The following is a 25,601-nucleotide window of genomic DNA, read 5'->3' on the forward strand; positions in this document are numbered from 1 at the left end:
GGGATTAGTAAAGGTTAGTAACAGAAATCCAGGAAGAAGAATTGAATATATTGTGTTTTCAACACTTTCGAGCATTTACTAATAGAGAGGCATGAGAGAATTTCATAAAATTAGCACATCATTATGAAAAAAATATACAATACTCTCATCTCACATGTTTTTAAGGCCATTAAAACAGAAAACCTTTTAGAATTAAATTTCTCTTCTTCATTGTATGTAAGTTGTTGGAAGTTTTCCTGTTAATTTATTGCCCTCTCTGCTTCCCACTCACTCTTTAAAAGCTGGTGTAGAGAAGTGCCTGTCATTTGAGGCAGTTTGGATGCAAGTCAAAGCCTAAGGCCCTTTTTTCATTTTCTGTGTAATTGCCAAATTAATGAGTTCAATTGGGCTGCACAAGTCATAAAAAATAATGAACTGGATTATATTTTAACAATAGATGTCTGTTGCTCACTGTCCACTTTCTCATGTCTTATTTTTTCTAGTATTTTCTTTCTTTCTGTAAGAAATAAGATACCCTTATCAAGAGCTGTATTTACCTCATGGGTTGAGTGATAAATACGTGTCCTTGCTCTGTCTGGTACAGCAATGACTGCCATTCGTTTAACAAACCTGATGATTAGGTAATACACTTTGACATGTCTGGGTAATGCTGTTCTTTCTCATGTGAAAAAGTCCTAGAAAATGTGTTTGGGATGACATTTAAAGAGACTTAGCTCCATCTGCTTTAAACCTGCAAAGCTCCATTTGCTTAAGTAGAAATACTGTTATTTATGCCAAGCAGGTAAACCTCTGGAGGTTACAGATCCATGAGCTCAGGGATAGAGAGGGAACACAGTGAGGCTCTCCAGAAGGCAGTGTAGTCAAGACACTCCAAAAGTAGGAAAAGAAACAACATTATGGCAGTGAGAAATTCAGTGTGAAGTAATAAAGCACCAGCTTCCATTCACATGCTAATTTCTTTGCTTTTTCATCAACTGGGCACCTGATTAGATTCCCTAGTGTAATCTGCATACCCGACCTCCCCCACATATCTCCTATCTCATTCCCCCTTTAAGAGGTTTGCCATGATAAGAGAAGATTCTTTATTTTAAGTACATTTTGTACTGCTTACAGCCTGATCTCGTGAGATGCTAGATCATCTCATTCAGCATGCTGAAGATCATTGATTCATACACATTTTAACCCAAGTTAGTAGCACTTAATGCTCTTTAAGAGGAGAAAAACCTTTATTGTGTCATTTTACTCCAAAGCTGTCCCTTCTTCTTCAGTGGGCCTATTCCCCAGGTGTACGAGTACAGTTAGTTCTGCCAGTTTCAGGGGTAGAAGCCAGGGCCTGTGTGCTATGTCTTGATTCTGTTCATTACAGAAACAGGAGAGGCCACTGGCATCTACTCCATCTTATGTGACACCAGCAAAATTATTTAGTGAATTCCAGTGATTTACAAGCTGGAGCATAGCCCAGGCTATCAATGAGTCATCCAGAGTTAGTATTACGGGTGATAACCTTGCCGAGGAAAAGAGCCCAGCTGGATTCTGGAGACTCCAGACCATGCTGAACTGGAAAAAACCACCCTATGTTCTGGGCCCCTTCTTACCTGGGCTTGTTAAGAGACCTATAAATGAAGGGCCGACAAAACCATTAATGACAATACAGAAATGAAAAGCCATATTTTAACATGGCAGATCTGCAATTAAATATGCACACTTTTCCAGGCCCATGCTTCCACTGGGCCCCGGAGTCTGTATCGCCAGCCCTGGTTCAGATAATGATACATCCAAGCCTAAGACAACCAGCTGTTTTAGATAGATAACCAGGTGCTAATTTACTAATGAGCATAGACCCTTTACATGCGGGGAGCTATTGCCCCAGCTCTCCAGGGGCTTGCAGAGTTGTTATGGTGTGTGTGAGACACATGAGCTAATTAGTATGTAATTTTCTTTCACACTCTAACCCTGGCTCCTTAACGACCATTTAAATGAGAGGCCCTTTCTCTTTACTGCTCCCTATGCTAATCTCTGGCTCACTGGCTTAGTTACAGCTGCGTATGAATATTTTAGGGAGTGACAGTTTTCCAGCCCACTTTAATTGAGTGGGGGGCACTGGTTTACCAAACTGCAAGTGAATCTTTCTGTACTCTTATTTTTGGATGCCGACAGTAAACGAAGCAAATAATTATTTGCCCAGCTGAGTGGTCTTCCAGTTGTGGTCTTTCTACTGCATGCATTAAATGGGCTGTGAGCTGACTTATTCATGGAGCACTCTGGAATGGGGAATGAGTGCAAATTGCTGGACAATACTGAGGTCAAGCTTTGTTCTTTATCCTGAAGGCCTAGACTTCAAATTAGTTTTTTAGTTTGCTCCTCTCTCTCCTAGTCTCTGCCCATCCTTGTTCTGCCTCAGTCTGAGCCTTTGCCACAGAAAGTGAGTCTACTAATAACTCACTCCAGCTGTTCATTGCTTTGCTGTAAAACTGATGTATAGTAATCCCTTCTGCAGATGGTTCTCCTTGTCTGGAGAGATTGTCTTCTTCCACTCAGTGGTGAATGTCCACCAAAATGAGTGAAAACTGTGCCATACTTCAAACCAGACTTGGCATTATAAAGTATGCTGTAGAGGAAAAGAAAGGCAGTCTCTTAGTGGCAGGTCTTTTAATTTCTAACACATTCATGCCAAATTCTTCCCTACTAGAATATGGCTGATGGAAGTGGAATTTTCCCTGGGTTTAGTTTGGTCTAGCAATTCTTTGGCTGTGTCTCATGGCTAACAGCATCTTCTCTCCCATCAAAACCACGCCTGTCAGAGATGCTACCTTCAAGTTCTCGGTAGTGTCTCCCATTAAAAGTTATGTCCCTGAATTCTTCCTTTAGCCTGTTTAACTTAAAAGGTAATGTCAACAAAGTGGACTGGTAAAACAATAAGCAAAATCAAACATTTACTGATACGATCAGTGTGAAAAAACAGAGCAATTTCATTTTATGGTGAAACCACTACCTGATGCTGAAAGAAACTGTGAAGTTGGACTGCTGTCAGTGGAAAGCCTGACATGGCAGAAAACCTGTTTTGCATGGTGTTGGCATCTTCTTTCTTAGTACTGAAATTTCATTCCTTTGTAGGATGACCAGAGTTCACTCATTATATAGACACCCTGAACTAGACTAATGAATGGGACAGTCTTTGTCCTGACCCTCTGTGTGGGAGTGGATTTCACTTACTGACAGATTGGAGGTCTGGTAAAATCTACAGCTTGCTTTAAAAAGCAAGATTTTGTGATTGTACCATCAGCCCAACAGGACACCTTTAGAAAAGGAACTTTTTAAGTCCTATAACAGCAAAGGAGTTGAAATTGAGTGGGAAGGAACTTAAATCTCTGTGTTGCCAGGATCTGCATATTGTCACATGAAATGAATAGTTCCCTGGAGACAAACCAGAAATGTGTCCCCTGGCTTATATGGGCTTTATATATGCAGTATTAATCGGTGTATTGGCTCAGTCAAAAGAGTTACTGTTGCTCCTGATTTTTCATTGTTGCTGCCAGACTAAGACTGTGTGGTCTGTCATTTTACCAGTTTTCACTAAGTGAAACGTTGTTCTAGATGTTCTCTGACACTATTTTCCACTTACTATTAACAATAACATCAAATCTGGAGTGTTATCAAAACTTTCTTGTGTATTTTTTAATTCTTTTTCCAGCTAGGGGTGTTTAAGAAATAGTACTCAGTAATCTAAACCATCTCTTTCTTTTCATCACATCAGGCTTGCCAAAAAATCCTGGTTCGGTAACTTCATCAACTTGGAGAAAGAAGAACAGATTTTTGTGGTCATTAAGGACAAACCACTAAGCTCCATTAAGGCTGATATAGTCCACGCTTTCCTCTCGGTAAGTCATCCCAGCTGCCTCTTGGAGGCACTGCTCTCTGGTCAGTTCCAGAACTCCTTGTGCCTTATGTTACTGGACAGGGTCTCTGCTCCTTCAAGTGCAGGCCCTGTGGGTTTAATGTACATAACCTGTCGATTCAGGCCTCCACTGGACTGTGCGTGAGTTACTAAGTGTAGATAATGCTCTCTAAGGTGAGAAGACATTTCAGCCTTCTTGGCAAGGTCTCCAGGTTGCCAGTGTTTGGAATAACACTGCAGTTAGAGCACACTGGTCTGGGCACGGTATCAAGACAGCAATTTGCTCCTTTGTCAAACTAACCTTGCAGTTACTGGTCTGGGCAGCAAATTAGGTCTTCCCTTGTTGGGTAAGCCCTCCACCACTTCAGTCAGACAAAAATCCTGTCTTACATCTGCATTTGTTACTTTAAATCTCCACTTCAGTGCTGTATGGCAGAAAGAAGGGTTGTTTCCTCTGGTGACCGGAGTATCAAATGTTGCAAATGCAGTTTATATACAAGCTAAGAAAGCAGAGTGAAATTGTAATTTTTTCCTATAGAAGATCCTTGCTATTATTGTCAAGAAGTACCAGTGAAGAAAAAGCACAGCAAAGTTAAATTAAGAGATTTTTCAGTTCAAGGTAGTCAACAACATAATTAGACTTTTTTAATAGCATTAAGAGAAGGAGATTTAATTTCTTATATAGTTTGTTGATTTTTTCCCATAAAATACTGAACTTCATTTTAATCTCTATGATCATAGAATCATAGAATCAGCTGGATTGGAAAGGACTTCTGAGATCATCAAGTCCAACCCTCTTTTTTTTTTTTTTTGAAATCCAATCTCTGGAAAAATCCAGTCCAGGTTTTCCCCCATTCCATACTCCGGCCAAAATCCAGTCTGCATTTTTCCCCATTCTGTACTCTGGCCAAAATCCAGTCCGGGTTTTCCCCCATGCTGTACTCCAGAAAAAATCCAGTTCCCATTTTCCCCCATTCTGTACTCTGGCAGAAATCCAGTCTGGGTTTTCTGCCACCCTCCCAAAACGGCCCTGGGACACCCCCCCCCCCCACACACACACAGAGGCACCACAAGGTGTGAACCCCCCCAGGGTGACACCAGAACAGTGTTTTATTTATTGTAACAAACACAGAGGATCATGATGCAATGAATTTCTTCCAAAAAACCATCCGTAACCCTTGTAACTATACAAGCGTACAAGGAGTAAATGCAGTATAGCAGCGTGCATCAGACACTGGTGTCCGTCTCAGATTGATGTGAAGCAGCCACGTTACCGTATCAGTTTCATGCATTTAGCTGTGCTTCTGGGTTTATATTGTGGGCATAGCATGCACTGCTGTCTGTAGTGGTGATTCTGTGTATATCCCACATGTCTGGGTTTAGGTGTGATGTAGTGATTTGTGTGCAAAACCAGCGAATCGTCTCTTTCAGCAACCTTCAAACTTAAATGCACTGTCACAACCTGCTAATTAAGTCCTTAAAGTCAACTTCTCAAAGAACTCATCTTTGCTTTTCCTTCTAAATTAGAGACCAGATTTCCAAATTTGATTTTTTTTTTAATCTGGTCCTTTATGAAGCAGTAAATAGAATATGAGTATGTTACATTTTGGCAGAAAGCGCGAATGGTAACTGCTTGAAAGTTAGGCAGTTATGAAATTCCACCATGAGTCTGAAGATACAGATATTGCATGATACAATGAAGTTTCTCAGAGTTCTTTTACATGTTGGTAGGAGTTATGGTTTGGGTGAGTTATTTGCAGGTATGCTTTCCCTGTGGATATCTCAGGTGCTTGTCTAAGTGTCTGCTCTGTGTCCTGATGTCTGTTTGACATCAATCACCAAGCAGTTAGAGGTTGGAAAGGTCTTCAGGAGGTCTCCTGCTCAAAACAGGATCAGCTGTGAGATCAGACCAGGCCACTTGAGTGCTTTTTATATCCCACCAATTTACTACCCACTCTCTTAATAGTAGTTTTTACTCAGGAAAAAGGCATTTCTCAAAACTGGTAGATGAGTAGGAAAAGGAAAACTGAGTGTATGAAGTTGAGCAACATGTGTACATTTATAAGCATGATGGGTATTCCGCCAATATTCAACCTTTAAATTTGGATCAGTCCTGTAAGCAGCAGTGCATTCTTCTGTGGTGCCAAGCAATCTACAGTCTTACTGATTTCACAAGAACACTGTACTTTATGAATTCAAGACCAGAAGCAGATCTAGCAAATGTTATCCACTCTGGAAATGTGTGTTGTTATAAGTAGAATTTTGCAAATTTTTCACTTTGTGCGCTAGTTCTACTACCTTCTTCTACCAACCTGTTTCAGATTCCAAGTCTCAGTCACAGTGTCATCTCACAGACAAGTTTCCGTGCAGAATATAAGTCCACGGGAGGTCCTGCTGTCTTCCAGAAGCCAGTGAAGTTCCAGGTGGACATAACGTACACAGAAGGGGGAGAGGCGCAAAAGGAGAACGGGATCTATTCTGTCACTTTCACACTCTTATCAGGTAACCATGGCAAAGCTCTAAAATGGGTGCAAGCTGGCTTTGTCCTTGCTGACAATAGAGGCCTGCAAATTGCTCTGTCAGAGGAAAGAATATAACTGTCTTAGCCTCAGGGGGAAAATTCAGACAAGGGAAAGGAGGGCATTTGGAACAAAAATAGTGTTGGTAGCGATGGAAGTGGCAGGCAGGGAAAGAGATTCCCAAAAGGTGAAGTTACCACTTCCACGATTAGTGCTAAAATGGCTGCTCTGTACATCAGATCTGGAATATCTCATGGTACTGTCTCCGTGTTTCACTCAAAAGTCTCAGTCTCAGCAGGGCATTGTGAGGCCACTAGTTTCTTCCTTCTGACGGAAACATTCACTCACCTTTTTCTTCTGGGTGGCCACATGTCCCCCCCAGGGTTTAAAACAAACAACCCCCCCCACACCTTTTATGCCTTCACAAAAGGAGCCCAGAAGCCATTCTTCCTCCTGTTGAGTTCAGTACACCACAGTCCCTTTGGCTGAAGGACAGAGATGCTGTCAGTACACTCCTGGGGACAAGACTGACGGGAAGATACTTGTGATGCTTCCCCTCCAGCCTGGGTTGTATATGAACTCCCATTCCTCTCACAGCCATTTGTGCCTCTTCTCTCCTCACAGGTCCAAGCCGTCGCTTTAAGAGGGTAGTAGAAACCATTCAGGCACAGTTGTTAAGCACACATGACCAGCCTTCAGTGCAGCAGTTATCAGGTAAGTAGTTTCTACTGTTGAGCACCTTGCTTCAGCAGGGACAGGAAGGTGAAATGCCTCTCGGTACCAGGAGGCTGAGGGAGGCCATCCCTCTGATCACAGCAATAAACGAGCTCCATTCGGACAGAGCAGTAACTCCCTGCACCCACCCTACTCCTCCCTTTCTCATTCCCACTCCAGTGCTCCCAGTGCATTCCCCAGTTGAACAGCTTCTGCCCTCCGCCCGCCCAAAGAGCCATTTGCCCACTTCTCCATCAAAAGCTGCATCATCAGTAGACCTTCCAGATTTTCTCCAGCTCCAAAATATCCCAGAATAGGGACATGCTCTAGAAGATACCTTGAGTTTCAAACCCCTCAGGCATGCTTTAGAAACCTCCAGCTTCAGAGGGTCTCAGAACAAAGTTGAGAGCTACTTTTAACTTAGCCATTAACAGATGGTCAGAAGGTGGTTAATAGTTTCCAGTAATGTGATCAAATTCTTGGCTCAATACTGTGGTAGCACAAATTATACACTAAGGTTCTGCAAAAGCTATATTTTACCTATTTGAAAAGTAAATTTCAATTCCTCATGGTGGTAGAGAAATCCTTATGTGTGTTACCCTGTGCAGTGACATCAATCTGAATGTGCAGGCAGCCTGAATTGATAATACAGAAACTGGCTTCATCCCACCATCATGTAGCAAGTGTTCACTCTAAACACTAGTGCTTGCACACACAAAAAATATCAGTGTTAATTCTTCTCTCCTTTGAAAGGACAGAACAAAGAAGAAGGTGAAAATTGAAAACTTAAAGCAGATGAGCTATTGGGAATGCTTCAAGGAAGGAAAAATAGGGAGAAGCAGAAAGAATGTGCAGATACAGGGAATAAATAGGAGCAAGGTAGAGAGCAGAAGCTGGAGGAAGGAGAGAAAGAGTCAGGAGGAGTGGGAGATGAAAAGGAAGTAAATAAATATTATACTTTAGAGCCAAATTCTGTGCTTGACCTTTGTGTGAACAAGCCAAGACAAAAGTGTGGGAGTTAGGTTGGCATTGCATCCTGCAATTAAATCCCAGATGTCCTTGGCTCATTGCACATATGGGTTACATCCTTCTGGTCTAACAGTGTGGCTTTGGCAGCTGAAGATAAAATAACTCCATCTAGAAGTGTGTATGCTTAGTACCTGACAGAGAAGTATGCTCAGTTCAGTGTCCACTTTACTTTTGGCCTCCAGCACTGCCTGACCTTCTGCATGCTGGATTGCAGTGGTGCCCAGCACATGGGTTATTCTGTTCGGAAACAGGGAAGATGAGGACACTACAACTATGGTTGATTGAGGTTTTTGCTGTCTGGACTTTAGAAATTAAATCAAACTCAAGGAAGCAGCCAGAATTTTCTGCCAGCTCTTCCTCTTGGGAAATGCTGGGGTTAAGTGGGGGTGAGGGGAATTAGATAGAAAAGCATCCTGTAAGTGTATTTCATATTACTCCTGATATGTGAACAATATTCAAGCATTCCTTATTTCTTAGAGAAGGAAGTGTACTCTTACTTTCCTGTGAGGAAAAAATTGTTTAAAAAGTAAATAACTTGAGGATCTCTCTTAACTTCTTCACCCTAATATGTCCTAGCTACTGCAGCTCTCTGGAAAGACTTGAACCCTGTTGCACACTTGCATGTGAGGCAGGATATTTCCCTAAGAAAGTCATATTATAGCAGGAATAAAAACCATTCAACTGACTAAAGTTCAGGGAGATGTTATGGGCAAACTGTGCTGTGAGAAATGTATCTGACTTATAGTTTTGCTCTGGTTCTGGAATGGAAAAATCACATGATTTCTACTGTTGAAAACAACCTGAGAATATGTTGTTCTAACGGGGAAAACCCAACCTGATCTCTAAAGCCAGAGTGAAATAGGTGACTCCACATGGAGCAAAACCAAAATTAATAGTCTCTTGAAATTTAAAAATGAGAATTCCCTTGGGTGGGAAGTTAGCCAGGCAAGACAGCTCATGAGACAGGGTGCCAAACTGTTCTGTACCGCATCACCTGACCTGGTCAGGAGTATGCAAGTCTCTTGAAAATGAGAGAAGTCAACCTGAAAATCTTAGATTGGAGCGGAGTACAAGGAAAAGAGAAAAGGAAGGGAGGGGAAATAAAAGGATTGTTACCAAAAAGAGACAACCCATGCATCAAAGTAAAGAGGCCCTATGGTTCACATCCCCAGTCAGTGAGAGTAAGGGGAAGAAAAAAGGGATAAAGGACAGCAGAGTTTGCATTCAGCACCTTGCTTAGCTGGCTGTCTGTAGTTGGAAAGATGTGTGCAAGAGCTTCCTAGAAATTGTCATGGAATTAATCAACTTTTCTCTCTAGAAACGAGGCAAAGTCTTCTCTGTTTCTCTTACCCTCCCACATGCCCAGCTCTGAACAGCTCACAGAAATTGTGGTGGTTGGGCTCCTGTTGAGGTTCATGGTTTGAGGATACTCTGTAGGCAGTCCAGCACTGCAACAGAATGAGCTCACAGTTCACTTGGACTTGCCTCCTCCGTGGCTCTGAGTGTATTGCTGTCTCTAACCAACAATACTGTCCAGCACTGGATATTTTCCCAGCTCATTGTACACAGACATCTCCTCTGTAGTTGTTTCTCCTGACTTCTAGTTCAGATGCCATTACAGGTGGGATGATGAAAACCAGCTGTGAAAGGCGCATGCATATAAAGTGAGACCTGCAAAAGGGGAAGATTCAATGAACTCAGTATAAAGCAGAATAGCAAGGCCTAATAAGCATATGTCACTGACAGTCATTCTCTCTCCTGCCCCTCTTTGATCTGCTATGCAGTATGCCAGCCCACTGAGCCGGCTTGCCTGGGTTTCAGAATGCACTTCCCTCTTTTTCATTTCCTCCAGCTCACAATAGTGTTTGTAGATGTCATGTTGCCCATGCATCTGTGTGTGTGTGTGTGTGTGAGCCTGTTATGTACCTGATCTAGGCAGATGTGTTTCTGTGTCATACTTGAGCACTTGATAATCTCCCTTCCTCCATATATCCCTTCATTCACTTCCATTTTTCCTTTCTAAGACTGGCTGTGCATATTCCTTCTGGCATACTCTGAAGCAGGAAAATAGATTCCCTCCCTTACCTGAATAAATGTGTAAATAAATGAAATCCATTCCAAAAGTTAATGTAGTACTTCTAAAAGCCACTGCTTAGTTGGTCAAATTTAGTGCAACATATCAGCTTTCTAATCTAGGGTTTAAGGACCTCTGTGCTATGATTGCTGAGACAGTACCAGGTCTATAACTCATGACTGGCATGAGTTACAAGTAAATAGGGATCAATTGTTCATTTTCTCTTCCAATGAAAGAACTAGAGACCATCATATGCAAGTAGTGGAAGTCAAGTACCAAAAAAAATATTGGAAAGCATCTCTTCACATAATCTAAGACCTGTGGAACTCTTCGCTGAAGCAGGTTCTGCATGTGAGGAGGTTGCAGATGCTCATCTTCCCCTGAGTACTTCTTACTCCTAGGGAGGCTAGACAAATCCCTGGCAGAAAAATCTTTATGGAATTGCTCAACAGACAAACAGCAGCAGGCTCAGGAAATCTCTGACCTGATAGTGGTGAGCAAGGCAGTGTTAGGAAGTATCTGCTTGGCCCGCTGTTACACTCTTGCGTGTCTTTGTGGCTGCTGATGTAGACGGAGCACTGGATGGTTTTGGCCCTTGGTCTAAACCAGAACAGCTGCCCTTGTATACTTGTTACTGGTATCAAAAGCCACTAAGCCCAGCAAGACCATGAAAGGACAGTCCCTTTTGCATCAAGAGTGAATCTCACTGTCTGTGAGAGCAGCCAACCTCATCTCTCATCCATGTATAGCTCCATCCAGGAGTCTTATACTCAGGTATAACTACTTAGGTAATCCCTGGGCAAGCTGCCCTTTGCTGGGATAAAAAGATCTCTGTCCATGGAGGAAGATATTTCAGATTTGTGCCTTTGTTTCAGCCCAGCACTCTTTCCATTAAATCATAATCTGTTTTTCTCTGATGCCTTTGCACAAAAGAGTAATAGTAACAGCTGGTGAATAGGGACATGCAAAAGCCATCTGTGATCATTCACAGTGTATCAATTTTTATTTCCCTAATACTTCCTTGTTTCTTTGAGCTTTGATTTTAAGTGTGGGGTGCTGCATATTCTTATTTTTTTTCCATTTTCCCATGTTCTGGGCAATCAGCTATGCTGAAATAACCTTTATAACTTCTTTGGGAAAGGTTTTCTCTTTCCTTATTGTATTTATTGGCTTCATATCAGATTTTAACCACTGACATCTCAAAGCTCAGAGCATCTCAGTATTACTGCTGGAAGTGCCTTTCATCAGCATAAACAAGTGTTTAGAGACCATATCTAGCTTCAAAATAGAGCAGTGCAAATTCTCGATAGAACACTGATTTGTGATTTCTGGGTATTTTATGGCTCACAAGAGCTGTAGGCTAAATTGCTACAAAAAAATTAGTGAGAAACTCAGTTTCCAAATGTGCAAAGGATTTTATCATCAAGACTTAAAAGGGAATAAGGAGCAAATGAAGTGCTTTGCAAGGTGAATTTCCAGCTACAGACTCAAAACAAGGACTCTTCAAGAGCCATTTTGAAACTGAATCACAAGTCAATTTTTCTGGGGTTCATCCAGGTCCCAAGTTTCTCTTGTTCCCTACAATCTTGTGTGACTCTTTATGTCTTACCACTCCTGTAGTGTCTGGAGTAATTACTTCATCTTGCTATCATGGTTCCCACCTACAAAAGGTACCCTCTAATGCCTAGTTGGATTGGCAGAGCCCTGTTTTTTTGCTGAACAGCCTTAGTATTATTACTGAACAGCCTTCATTAAACTTATCTGAAATACTTACTGGTAGTTCTGAAATCAAGCATGTAGAAAAAAGTCTAGACTCTCCAGGGTTTTGATAAGAGAACAGAGAATTTCAAATAAGCACACTAACACTGGGGAATTTCAATCTGAATGATAACTGCCTTGGACCAGAGGAACTGGTGGCTCCCTTGACATCATCTCCCTCCCTGTTTATTGGGGACTGTGAGCATCTGGCAGGAGCTGCTCAGTGCTTTCTGGGATCTAGCCCTGGATTTGGAGATCTCAGAGGAGCAGCTGTTTGGGTGAGATTTCCTGGGCTGGGACAAGTCTCAGAATCAGAGATATCAGAAGCATCACAAACTAGATGACTTCATTGTGAAATTTATGTGGGATAGAAATGCAGAAATTAAAGAATAAAGAAAATTGTGAAAGAAAATTCAACAGAACACTGGCAATTTTTAATGGATTCAGAACTTGTTTGACCTTTTGAAGGAAAGCCTTATTTTAACCAAAATATTTGCCATCTGTTAATGAGTTGAACTGGATGTCATATATAAAAGAGTCTTGGTCAAATCCAAAGTGTGAAGGACTGCCAGCAATTTCTATGAAATAAGGAATTCCCTTATCATCAGAAGGATTGAGATCTGACACTGCTACTATGCTTTAATTAAAAAATTAAAGAGGACACATGAAAAATGCAGTTACATGACCCATCAACGTTTCTCAGACAGTTAAAAGCCTTTGGACCCTGACTTTATTCCTTTCACATGACACCTGGATCCCACAGTCACTGGGTTGTGGATTAGTATCTATGAGCAGAAGCTGACTGCCAAGAATCCAAGACTTTCTAATTAGAATGAAATTTCTACTTGAAAATGATGGAATACTTTATCATGTAGAGTATTTACTAAAGCAGATGTTACAATATGATGGAAATGAAAGAAGTATTAAAGTAATTATTATAAAAGAGAAGCTGAAGGCACATTAACACTGTTAGTCTTTTAAGTAATGCAATATGAGCTACTGGTCCTGGTGTACCCATGCTGACTGTGCCTTAGGAATTGGGGAGAAACAGTCTGATCAGGTCTTGGAAAGACATTACAAATAAAAATTAATTCCTATGCAGTTCCTGGGACTAGCCATGGCAATACAGAGAATGCGAATTATGCATTCTGTATGAATATGTGCATTAAAGTTTTAAGAAAGACAAGTTAGGGGTTTCATTAGTGTTCCTTTGATTTTTCCATGATCTCATGTTTTAAAAAAATTTCCCTATCCATCGAAAGTAATACCATACCATGCAAATTTACGTTTTTAGGAATAAAATGGAGTACAGAGCCCAAGATGTTATGCTGCCAAAAAACCTGTTACAGTCCTTTTCTCCTGTGTAGATCTGTCAGTTTGTATTCTGATCACACAATGAATGTTTGTAGATCTGTTACACAATTAGCTTTAAATACTAAAGAGACCTATGCTGACTGCAAATGACTTAGAAAAAAAGACAGTATTAACTTAAGGAGGCATGATTATTTTTTAATTTGTTAAAATTAAGAATGAAACAGAAATACCAGTTTCAGGAGACTCTTAGTAACTAGCTGCAATGTTTACCTGCTCCGATATTATCCAAATGTGACCTTTTTTGTTTCCAGACTGCTAGTTACTGAGTGGCCAGTTAGTGTGGATACACTTAGGGGAAAATTCCAGGTGTTGGAGGGTGGAGTCAGAAACAGTCTTTTGGCCGTATTTGAGACTTTCTTTGCTCTTACATGTTCTTTCAAAGCCAAGTTCTGCTAATGATTGGGTGAATGCTCTGAGCTCTACCACTATAGATCTGCATCACACTGCATTACAGCAAAGTGTAGTTGACTATGAGGGGACTGGACAGGAACCACTGAAAGGCATGAGACAACAAACTTCTCCAAGGTATTAAAGAAAAAAAATGATCCAAACCTGTGAATGTGACTTCTGGTCACTGACCCAATCAGCCACTATAGGCACTTCTCAGATCTGCTAGGCATCTTCAGGGAGAAATGTATTTTGGGAAATTAGTCTGTCTTCACTCTGCCAGACTAGCCAAAGAATTTCAAAGGCAGGTAAACTCCAGGCCTCTCTGACACCTCTGATACGTTGTTCCAGTTCTTGAATGCTCTCTTCTCCTTCACCTCCACCCTTTTCTCCCTTTCTCTCAATCTTGTGCCTTTCTGAGAGAAATTCCATGGGTATCATCTCCCACTGACCTCTGCCAGCCCACCTTCAGCCTTGGGGATGGAGAGCATATAACTGCTGCTTAGATGCTTTGACCAGTGTGACTGGACCAAGCACTTGCCCTCTCTGCTCCATGATTTTGTAAATGATCCACACAGCACAGGCCTGGCTGCATCAGAAAAGATGCTCTTCTAGCATGGGTTCAGCTTACCCAAGCATATCCAACACCCCTTCCTGCTCTTATGAAATTACTTTTCTCAATATTTAAGGGGAGGAATGCTGAGAAATTATCTTTCCCTCTGTCCTGCAGACTTTAGAGCAAACAGGGGGTAGTTAAAGCCTCCTGGCAGTTATGGATTTTCAGCATATGCGTGCGTGTTTCTGAGAAGGATATTTCTTAAATACCCAAGTGTTCATCAGGATCCCAGGCAAGAGGAGATCTGAGACTGAGCTTAGTGCTTTAACTGGTAGCCTCTTGCTCAGCAGTGAATTGCCCATGAACGCAATGATTTAGATCCCAAGTACAAGGGAATCCTGGCTGACAGCAGCAGATCTGGCTTGCCAGCAGCTTCCACATGGAAGTGTCCAGCTGGGCTGGTCCTTTCTGTTTTAAAGCTGACATGTAGAGCTCCTTTTGCTTATTACACCCCAGTAGGAAGCACCCAGAGGCTGTGGTAATGGGAGCTATACACAAAGTGGACAGTAGTGTCTTCGGACCAGATTCTGCCACCCTTTCCAGAAGTACTTCTACTGCCTTTAAATAGTGACCTAGAAAGCAAGAGGAGTAAGAGACTACACTTGAATAAGAGAGACAGAGTTAGGTTGGAACTTTGACATTATCCTTTGGGGTCTAAAAGATGTTTTTGAGCTGTACAAGTAACCTCATTCCATGTGCAATAGCACAGTGCCGTATTTCTTCCCTCTCTCCAGGTTTTTTGTGTAGATATATCAGCCGATTGAACATTTTGTGACTGTTGCAGGCTAACTTTCAAAGCTAGCCACTGTATTCAAGGCTTTTAGTTTGCTATATGGTGGCAGAATATTTCCCACATGTCATAGACACCTGTAGCTATGATAAAGGGATGAGTGGAGGCAGCAGGATTGAAGCAGCATCCACTCTCAGTCACAGGGCCAGATTTACACTGGTATATAGTGGGTGGCAGAATTTGGCCTGGGTTGTGTAAAGACCAAGATGTGTATATGTTTCCTGCTTCAGGTAATAATGTGCTAAGTTACTACTTTATGCACAGAGGTGTGGAAACCTTTTTTTATGTTTTTCCTCCCCCCCTCCTCTTTCCGTTCTATGATCCAGACACCACTAACTGTATGGAGTTGATGACTGGCAGACTTTCCAAATGTGGTAAGAACTTCCTTCCCTTCTGCCTTTTCACCTTCCCCAGCCCCTGCTGAGCAACATAATAATGCGCCGTCCTGTCCCTTCCACCTCTTACCCTTCCCTATCCCTGCTCTCCCCCGCTCTTTTCAAGACTGCCCACACTGTAACAGCCCACTATGTCTTTCACTCACCTGGAGGACTCAAGCATATACCCCTTTTTCTGTTCCTCCCCATCCATGCACAGATGCACAGGCTCCACCACAGCTTTCCCCTTCATAGCACAAACATGAGATTCCCTCCCTCACTGTAACCCAGGCCAGTGATTTTCTTTTCTTTCCTGATTTTTTTTACTCTTTTCTTTACTTGCTGCCGTTGATTCATGATTCTTGAGTCCCTTTTCTGCTCTGAAGCTGAATGCTGCCCTGCTAGCTGCTGTCTCCCTTGGATTCCTGCTGTTTATTGAGACAGGAATGCGACATTATTTAATTCTATTTTGCATCCAACCCCTTCTTCCCCAGATATCCTTGGGGTATGACCCTTTTAAATCCTCCACAACACACACTGCATATTATCTGACAGACACTTAGCTAGTGTAAATTGTCATAATTCCACTCTGATCTCGGGGAAGAATGTTATGTCTCTCACTGGAAGAGTAGTGAACCTACTGAAGATCTGGAATTTTGCTAGGTTTAAGAAAAAAGTTTCCTGCAAAACTTGCAGCTCAACTTACTTGGGGTCATGCGAATTTTGGTTAACTTGCCCCTAGGCTTCCTTCCCCTGTGAATACGCATGTACTGGGTTCTTTCTTTCATTACCTGTGCCCCTACTCATTCCTCCAAATACAATAGTGGGAATACCCACATGCTATGAGAGAAGTTTTTGTCTTATATCTTGTGTAGATTCTGTATGAGAGAACTCTGTTCTCTCTAGATTTCCATTCTGGTACCAAGGTTGAATTCAGATATCTCTGTGAAAGGGAAGACAAAATGATGAGGAAGTAATCAGCTACTACTGCTCTCCACCTGCAACTGCCATGCCACCTCTTCGTAAACTGAAGAAAGTTGTTCTGGAGTTGTTGTGGAGTCTGTAACCATAAAGGGAAGTTGTCATGGTGGAGGTAGTATTAGGTTTATGCATGTGTAACTGAGGCAAAATTTGGCCTGTTTCCCGTATTTCAGATGGTCTCTTTCCCTTAAGTTGCAGCTTTGCTGGGAGCTTTTCCTTCGCTCTGAAAGGAGCTTGTTTGATTTCTTATTTGACTTTCCTGATCTCCTTGTGACTCATTTCAGTTGTAGGCAAACCTTCAGCTTCTTGAAGGCATCAGACAGCAAATACCTCTTCTTCCTCAACGCTTTGTTTCTTACCTGGATCTGGCATTCACATCATACAAAAATACTAAAATTCCAGTTCTGCTGATTGCTTGCAAGTTAATTGAGCTACAGAGATAACCAGCCAGTACTCTGCATCCTTTAGGCAGAGGGCATCACTGCTCGCTCACAGTTCATGCAGGCCCTCCAGCTGTCATAATGTCAGCAGCAATCCAACAAGGGACAAAGAGGACAAGGTGAAGGCCATCAGGGAGACTGTTTTGTGGCAGCTACAGCATAGACAACACAGAGAAAGGGAGAGAAGAGAAAGAATGGCTTATAGGGGTTTAACGGAGCTGCTTCCTTTAAATCACACACCTCTTGGTGTAGTCACAAACAGCATAAGCAGTGGTGACTGCATCATGCTGAACTCCAGCCTCTCATATGAGTGAAGAGCTGTTCCATGTGCAGGAACCCATGATTTAGACAGGGGAGTGAAAGGGAATGATGCAAGCACTTAGCCTATTTTTGGCAAGTTGTCCTCTGTGATTCCGAGAATCAGAAACCCCCCTTGAAGTTGACACAATGTTCATCCAGTAATAGCAAATAGTGCATGAAGAACTGTAAAACTGTGGGGTTTTTGACCTCCACGTTGTTCTGTATTCTGAGTGTGAGCACAGAATGTCATTTTAGCAAAAAGAGTTAACACTGGAGCAGGGAGAGCCAATCAGATGCTCAGCCATCTGAAAGCTCTGGTGGGAATGAGGAATGTCTTTTCACCCACTATAAACCACCGAATGTTATAATTAACAGCAAGACAAATTTGTCTAGTCCTTTAAATGTTATCTCATCTTCTGCTAGCAGTGATCATCAATCTTAGAAGTGATTTGCATACAGCCATTGGCATTGAAAAACAAGTTAATGTTTGAACAGCCAAGGTGTGTCATAGGAGCTGCCAATATCCAAACGATGTAACAGTTGCTGTACCAACCCTACCTGTGCAAACTAGAAAACTGCTGCCAACAGTTCTTCTGTTTCACAATAGAAGAAATAACTTGGCTCATAATAAAGTTGAAATGCACGTTGGGGTGGAATATTTTATGTTTCCACCCATCTTAGCAGGGGAACGGGCATTGCTATTGTCAGAAAGACTAAACTCTTATCTGTGAAGTTCATTTGTAAGATTAAATTTACCTTCTAAAAATTAAAATCTTTACATAGAAAATGCAGCTGTAACCTAAATGCCTACAGGAGTGATACCTTAGCTGATCTATTCCTTGTGTGTATTCAGAGCCAAATCAGTTTAGTGACAAGTAAGGTTTATCACTTTGTGTGCTGCCATTAAGCCTTATAAAATCAGCACAGCTTAAAAAAAACTGGATTCTGTTTCTTTTGAAGCAGGATTTAGAGAACTGTTTACCACCATCTAATCTGGTATTAATGTCTATCTTACTGAAGAATAGCTTGTATAATTAAGGTTCTAATAGGTTCTGAAGAGCCTTTACATTAAAAATAAAAATCAAGATAATACATAAACTGGAAAGCCCTCCAGCTTCAACCACAAAGCTGGGAATTAGAAAGCAAGTATCATTCATTGTAGATTGAACAAGTTGGATCTGGAGCCAGTGATATACACCACACAGAAGCCCACAGTGCCAATTTCAGTAGTCCTTGTTCAGAAAAAAGTCTGTCTTCACAAACTTTAATGACTTTAAGTTGTTTACATAGTGAGCTTAGAATTTCTTTGAGTGGTTGAATTAATAGCAAAGCTGGTGTATAGTCTTTGGGCTCCCCTTCCTAGCCATTTTTAGTTTTTTGGAGTCCTTAGTAAGTATGTTTTGCCAAGGTGCTGGATGCTGACAGAAAGCTCTGAAAAAATTTCCTTATCCTCCGCTGTACCTTCTGAGATACCCCAGGGAGCCTGTAAACTTTCCAGTCTCCACTGCAGCTATCCGAGGATGAATTTTATTTCCAAGTAAGGCAATCTTTGCTTGTTGTTTTCCATCTCTCATGACTCTCAGGAAAGTCTTGAGTTACATCAGTGGCACGTCCATGGAAAGTGGGTGATGATAGGAGGAGGAGAAGGTTAGTATGTATAACTGGTGCAGCTCCATGAGAACGCTGGCTTGCTACAGCTCCAGCCAAATCATGCTGTTATGTTGGGCACTGCAAAATGTTCCTGCAAAATCTTAGACCATAACCCTGTGCAGGCTGGGAAGAAGACCTTGCGTTTATTTTTAAATATTTATCTTGTATTGTTGCTTACAATTCCTTGCACCAGAGTTAAACAAAAAGCTTTTTGGATCCTTGTGTGTACCAGTGGCTATCACCAAAATGATCTGATCGAAGCAGAAGCACAGCAAGTCCATTTGCCTTTCATATCTCGCCAGAGTATCTCAGTCAGATCTCTTGCTTCCAGTGTTTAGGACTTGACGTTCAGGACTTCCTATTCAGAGCCATCTGATCTTGTTGCCTGTGGCCAATCATCCTCAGTGCATACAGGGCAACTGCACTGCAGTAAAGGCTTCTCTTCATAGCTCCTTGCAATCACAGTTTGATTCATACAGATGTGAGCCCATGTCGATGCCATCCCAAGCTACTTGAGAAGTTAGGAAACATTTTGCAGTTTTAAACTGGTTGCATCACATTTGGGTTGCAATTGCAGCCTGTAGCTTTGTGAGTGCTGATTTAGAGACTGCTGGTGTAAGCAGCAGCAGCAGCAAATATCTGGACTTGGTGCTCTTGGAAATGATCCTGACCCATATTGGGATTAATTAGAGTAATCCTGCTTCTCACAAAGTAGCTGTTTGATGGAAGATGAGGTTGGTTATTTGCATTCAAAAAGCTGTAACTGATGGCAGAAATACCGGTGCTGAAATCTGCAGAAAAAAACATACACTGCCCTCCCTGCTGAAAGGCTCTTCTCACCACTGTCACACTGTGAAGAGACAAAAAGAAGACCCACCTGAAAGATCACATATTCATTCATAATGGGTGGATTGCAGTAAGTTAGATGTTCTAAAGAGTTCAAGCCAGGTTTCTTAGTTACCCCTGCTCATTCTGCCGGTATCCTTTGCTGTCCAGATGAATGACTGCCTCCCCACATACTGTAGTTGTAATGTCTTCAGTCTAGTGGTGTGTTTAGGAGACATTTCTTTTCCAATTCATGCCTCATGTTTTTGCGCTGTAGAAGAAGGTAGCCACAAAAAAGGCAACTTGGCATTAGAAATGAATCCAGACTTAGTGAACTATTTGTTTCATGTCAGATCCTGTTTCAACAGCTATGGTGAGATTTTTACTGTCCAATACAAGATCTTTTCCTCTTTCTCTATAGTAATATCTAATACAGGAAACACAGATATCTCACTCTTAATTGAGATCACAGTACTTTATTCATAATAGCCAGTGTTTCAGGATACTGCATGGAAATACGTGGTGTACTAAGCTGCTGTACTAAGCTAAGTTTAAGATGACCTTCTGAGAAGATTAAATCATATTTTGAAGTGATTGACTTGGTGGAAATGAGGAAGCAACATTTCACGAGCATACACAGGTCGTCTCTCCCATAGGAACAGTCAGAGAACTTAAAACCTATAACATAATACATGAACATCTATCTGGCAGAAAAGACCAAAATCATATTATGAAGTGCCAATACATTTTTGGCATTTTTATAGACAAAAAGGATTGGAATGAAGCAGCAGAAGTCTCTTAGAGAATGGGTAGCAGCAATACTATCATTTGTTGTGGCTTTACGAGTGTGGGTCATCACCTTCCCCTCTCAGCACACACTTGTGCAGGCAGATCTTCATAAAAGGACAGGCAGATACAAAGAATTCTTGGGCTTAGTCCTTTACCATCCAATTTTCCAGAACAGCATGATTCCACAACGGAATCTGGCATCTCTTCATCCCACTGCTATCCTTGTCTGCTCTTTCAGTGCCACCAGCTGTCCAAATGAATGTATGATTCCTTCCGTCTCCATCATCATGTCTCCTTTTCTGAATGTTATGTGGTGGTGCTGGATTGGCCAGAGCTATTCATCAGTAACAGACACGTTTGGTTTCTGATTCATTGCACAGGCCTTAGTTCTGCAGAAGGTAGCAGCAAGGAAATAGGCCTCTTCTCTTTGAGGCTTTCCTGCCTGTGTTAACCATTCTCTTAACTCATTACCCAAGAGCTACCTGTCTGAGTAATATTATCTGTAAAAGGGGAGGCTGAACGGGATCTCAGTTTCTCTTTGTATTTATGAGAGAAAGAGAAAAAATGTGCAAGATAGAGGAAGAATGGCCATCTGGATGCTTCTGGCTAGTCACAAATATTGGGCCACCCTCCTGCAGAGGAGATGGGATGTTTTAGGGGAGTAAGAACAAGGACGGGTTATAGAGCATTTAAATGTCAAGTTGGTTGTTCAGATCTTCCCAGGTGTGTAGCAATTGAAAGTTCTCACCTGCTGGTAGCATGGACACCTGTGCCAATGCTGTGTGATAATCTGAGTAGTTCCTACCAGCAATCTGTTCCTGAAAACATTGTTTTCAGTTGGCATTTTTACTGGTAGAGTCTAAGGACTCTGGAAAGTAAGTCACCTTTCCCAGTTGCAATTCAGGTATCCTCCTAAGGAACTGGAGTTGTTCCATGGACTGACTGACAGTAGTTTGTGAGCTTTCTGAGGCATCTCTCTGATTTGTATTTGTACAGTGCCTAGGCTGGGAGCTCATTAGTCTGCAGGAAGACTCCTACACGATACTACAACTAAACAAAGAGGAACGGGCCACTTTATCTTTCTGTCATCCCTTTCACTGCTTATACTTTTGGAGTGGGTTCTATATTTTAAGTCATTTGTTTTTGAAGGCAGGAGGGACTCTGTCAACAGAAACCAAGCAAAAAGGAAAAAAATGTCTAGTCTTAACAAAGAGGGCTAGTACTCTGCCAGCAAAATGGGTTTGAAAGGGAATGGATTATCACCCATTAAGAGAATGTTTTAATGCTTTATGTGAAAGGAAAGGAGTAAAATTTTTTTTATGTGATTCACCACAGCTGCTATCAAAACACAGAGCAACCTAGGGATGAAAAGACAAGTGATAAAGAGTGAGGAATGAGTATAGGAAGAAAATCTTAGAAGCAGAGGCAGGCAGAAGACAGGAAGGATGTGAAAGCAACAAGGGACGGAATAAGGGAGGTCAGGTTTACAAAAGGCATCTCCATTTCCAGTGGAGACCTATGTTTTCTGATTTACTTTCTCCCAAAGCCCAAACTAAATATGCAAAACCCCAAAATTTCTCAGGCTATACAGAAAGGAAAGGCAGAGGATAATCCCACAGATGGCATATTTGTTTTGTGCAACTTTGTGTTCATCACCACAAGGATTAGTGCATTAAAAATACATAGAGTTGAGAGTGATGGTTTCACAGGAGAGGGAAGTGCCTCAGGGTTTGCTTCCGTTAAGTCAGTGGGAATGTTGCTATTTGCTTCAACGAAAACAGGACCAAGCCCTTATCTGACTGTCTTAAAATGTTACAAAACAGCAGGCTCTAATCAGTAACTGGGGCTCTAATCAGTAACTGAAGCCTCCAGGCTTGTCCTGAAGCTGCTTGTTCACCATGTCCTGTTATATTCTGTGGAGGACTGAGGATCTTTATAAGGCCAGAGCAGGGTCTTTGCAAGGTGCATCCTTTTCTGGTGTCACTTCTGGTGCCTGATGATTTGCCTCATTTTCTCTTTCCTCTCTTACCTGGGTGTTCTGCTTCTACTTGGCTTCTCAAGCCGGTGACACCATTGGGGCTAGGTCAATGTCAGACAGACTTCCTAAGAATAGCAAATGAAATACTGAGGACTGTGAAGGTTGATACAAAACACTTGCCCAGCTTCCTTTCACATTTTTGTGTCTGTCTCTAGCTCTGTTTCTTCCTTTTAGCGCTTATTGTATTCAATTGCATTCACAGTTTTGACTTCTTTCATGATACTTGGCTGTTACAGTGCTGCACACAGATGCCACAAACCAGTGCCTTCTCCATAAATATATTTCTCTAAATATATTCCCTTCAATACATGACCTTTTCATAAGCTTCAGTGCTTGTTTTCAAACCCATCCGCCTTCCCCATCTTGCAGTGTACAGCTCCGTGGTCTAACTCAAAAATGCGCATATCCATCTCCTCCTAATAGACATGAACCTAATGCTCTGAACCTCCCCTCCTGCCTCTGATCCTTCTCATGGTTTCTCACCCTTGCTACCCTTCACGCCTTCTTTGCTCTGTGTTGATGAACATTTGCTCTCAAGGGGAAAGAAGACCTTAGTTACAGATGCATGAAACACCAGGGATGTTCTAAAGAATCAGTGAGCCAAACCTCCATCCCTGTCCAGAGGAAATGGGATGTCATCTCACTTTCTGAAATGAGAAAGGCAGCCTTTTTGAGGCCCTAGATGGACTTACTGGTGTAGGGGCCTATGACACATTTTGCACTGAATCTTAGGAGTGGAAGATTGCTGAAAAAGCTATTCCAATCCATCATCACCTGCGTTTTCAAGTCTTGTTTTACTGGATGTATAACCCCAAAGGGACAGGATAGCTGTCCCCTACTTATACATCTCCAGAGAAGAATGTGAGGACTCCTTGTGTTGACTAGCCCAAGAGCAGGCTAATAACCTGTCACATAGACATCAATGCAGTGATTGTCTGTATTGCTTGGTGTAGGATCAGTTCTTTCTTGACTGCCAGAGAGAGCATTATAACCTACTATTTAATTACAAGTACAAAGGGCAAAGGAAAGAAAGGGTTAGTGAAATGGCCTATTTTATTTTTCAGTAGCTCTCTTTAAACATCCCTAAGGATTTCTTACCTCCCATTAAAGTTTTAACTGAAAATGCTGATTGTAAGGAATTCAGTAGTGATAGAGGCAGAGAAAAGCAGACTGTTAAATACTTTTGCTGCAGTAAATCTCCAGACACTTGAAAGCTGGGAAGGAGAAAGGGTGTATGAAACAGGGGCTGCATATTTTAGTAGGATGACTGAAAATCCTGTATCAGGACTCAGCAAATACAAGATATATAATTTCTAAAGTGTTTTATTGCTCCATTCTTGCTAGTTGTACTTTGTCACTGTTCCTGTCTACATGAAAACAAAAGACTTCCCCAATTCCTGCAGAGCCCTGCTTACTCTGCCCTCATCTTTCCCTCTAAGCATGTTGAATAAACTGCTCAGATGAATAACTAGATATTGCCCTACTCTTTTCTCCCAACCTAGCAGTCTTTTCCTCTCCAGCATTTTTTTCAGTGCTCTTTTTCATTCTCTCTGCTGACTCCATTTGCTTATGAGGATGAGGGGTCCAAAGCCACTTAAAGACCAGATCTGCCCACATTCCTGCATTCAAGGCTGAGTGTTTGCTTTCTTTTTTTTCTTTTAATCGAAAAATGGTATCCACCTAAAAGAAGTAGAAATTAATCTGAGGAGATAGAAGTGAGTCTGTGCAGAGCAAAAGCCCACTAACCTATAACAGTTTTAGGGAGGCTAGGGAAACCTCTGAAACAGAAGTTATAGATGTGGAACAGATATCCCCTTTCCAAAGCATTTGTATGCATGTGGACAGAAGGAGGTGAGATCATGGAGGTCTGACCCCAGAGTGACTGAGAGTTTGATAGCCCTTCTCCTCTTAGCCAGAAATTGAGTTATGTGCTGTGCCTGGCAGTTTGTTTGCGCCCATCACTAAGGCTTCACTCAGTTGGGTGAATGATGCCCTTTCAGAAACTCACAGCTTGTGACACTGGTGTAGCTGAATGACAGACAGAACCAGGGCAAGCAGAAAGTTGGACACAAAGCAGCAAGTAGAAGAAGGCAAGGGATGAATTAGATTAATAAGATTAAGATCCTTCACTGAATATGCCAGCCATTTGATTTTTCTCAATGCCTGTTAACATACAGAGGAAAGCAGCAACTACCTGGTTAGCACAGAGCAGGAAAAAAAGAGTAACCCTTTCAGTTTTGCAGAGCACAAATACTATGTATTTCCTCTTTCTTTGTCAAAGAGCAGTTGATGTCTGTCTAGCATTTTCCATTAGAGAATCAGAAAGCATTCAGCGAGGTCTTCAGACCAATTACCATGCACAGAAAGTACTTACCTGCTGTTGTTAATGGATTACTTATGTTTATAATGAGAGTGAAGGGCAATACAATATTACCAAACCACCACTGTCCACCAACTATGGATACATGGCAGTCTCTGCTATGAAGAAGCCCTTTGCTCCTGACTGAATGTTCCCATTGCAGGGGACGAAAGATTCCACTCTTCACAGCATGCCACCACCTTGGAAAGCAGATACGAGAAGCCTATTTCCCTGCAGGAGCTGGAGATGTAAATGATTTGAATTTGACTGAACAGTAGAGCCAACAGTCCCAATATTGAGAAAACCATCATGGGATTTTAAGGATCACGAAGAGACAGAACCTCCATGGTGTACATTAGGTTAAAAAACACCTTCAATATCCATGTTTGAAGAGTTTAGTGTGAGCATTCCTATGTTTGATAAGGATTAATCCCCCAACTCAAGAAAATTAAAATGGACTAGAAATTCCCTGAAAGGCTACCTTTCCAGTAGTAGGTGGTCCCTTTTCCCTCAGTAGCACCCCAAAGCTTTTCCTCAGTTGTGGCATTCCACACATCCTCTGACACAGAACTAAATTAACAGCACATAACCCTGTTGCCTGGAGGTCCAAATGGTATGAAAGGTTGTATTCATTTGCACAGTGCCCAACCCTTGTTAATACTGCAACCTGATCTAGAGGCTGGCTTAAG

The 25,601-nt window shown here is 41.8% G+C and overlaps 1 protein-coding gene across 16 annotated transcripts in view; it reads left to right on the forward strand.

Moving 5' to 3' along the window:
- BRSK2 (BR serine/threonine kinase 2) overlaps nt 1-25,601 on the forward strand; it is a 316,315-nt gene that overhangs the window by 286,443 nt on the left and 4,271 nt on the right. For 10 of the 16 annotated variants that reach the window (XM_051804062.1, XM_051804054.1, XM_051804059.1 and 7 more), the window contains 4 exons: nt 3,755-3,878; nt 6,217-6,397; nt 7,039-7,128; nt 15,483-15,530. In XM_051804062.1, coding sequence (XP_051660022.1) covers nt 3,755-3,878; nt 6,217-6,397; nt 7,039-7,128; nt 15,483-15,530 — 443 coding nt within the window. The remainder of the gene's footprint in view (nt 1-3,754; nt 3,879-6,216; nt 6,398-7,038; nt 7,129-15,482; nt 15,531-25,601) is intronic. The other 6 variants (XM_051804063.1, XM_051804058.1, XM_051804065.1 and 3 more) reach the window with 1 other exon arrangement.

Source organism: Manacus candei, unplaced genomic scaffold, assembly GCF_025592945.1.
Source record: "Manacus candei isolate 608988 ecotype Guabito, Panama unplaced genomic scaffold, ASM2559294v1 h1tg000060l, whole genome shotgun sequence".
Taxonomy (NCBI): Eukaryota; Metazoa; Chordata; class Aves; order Passeriformes; family Pipridae; genus Manacus; species Manacus candei.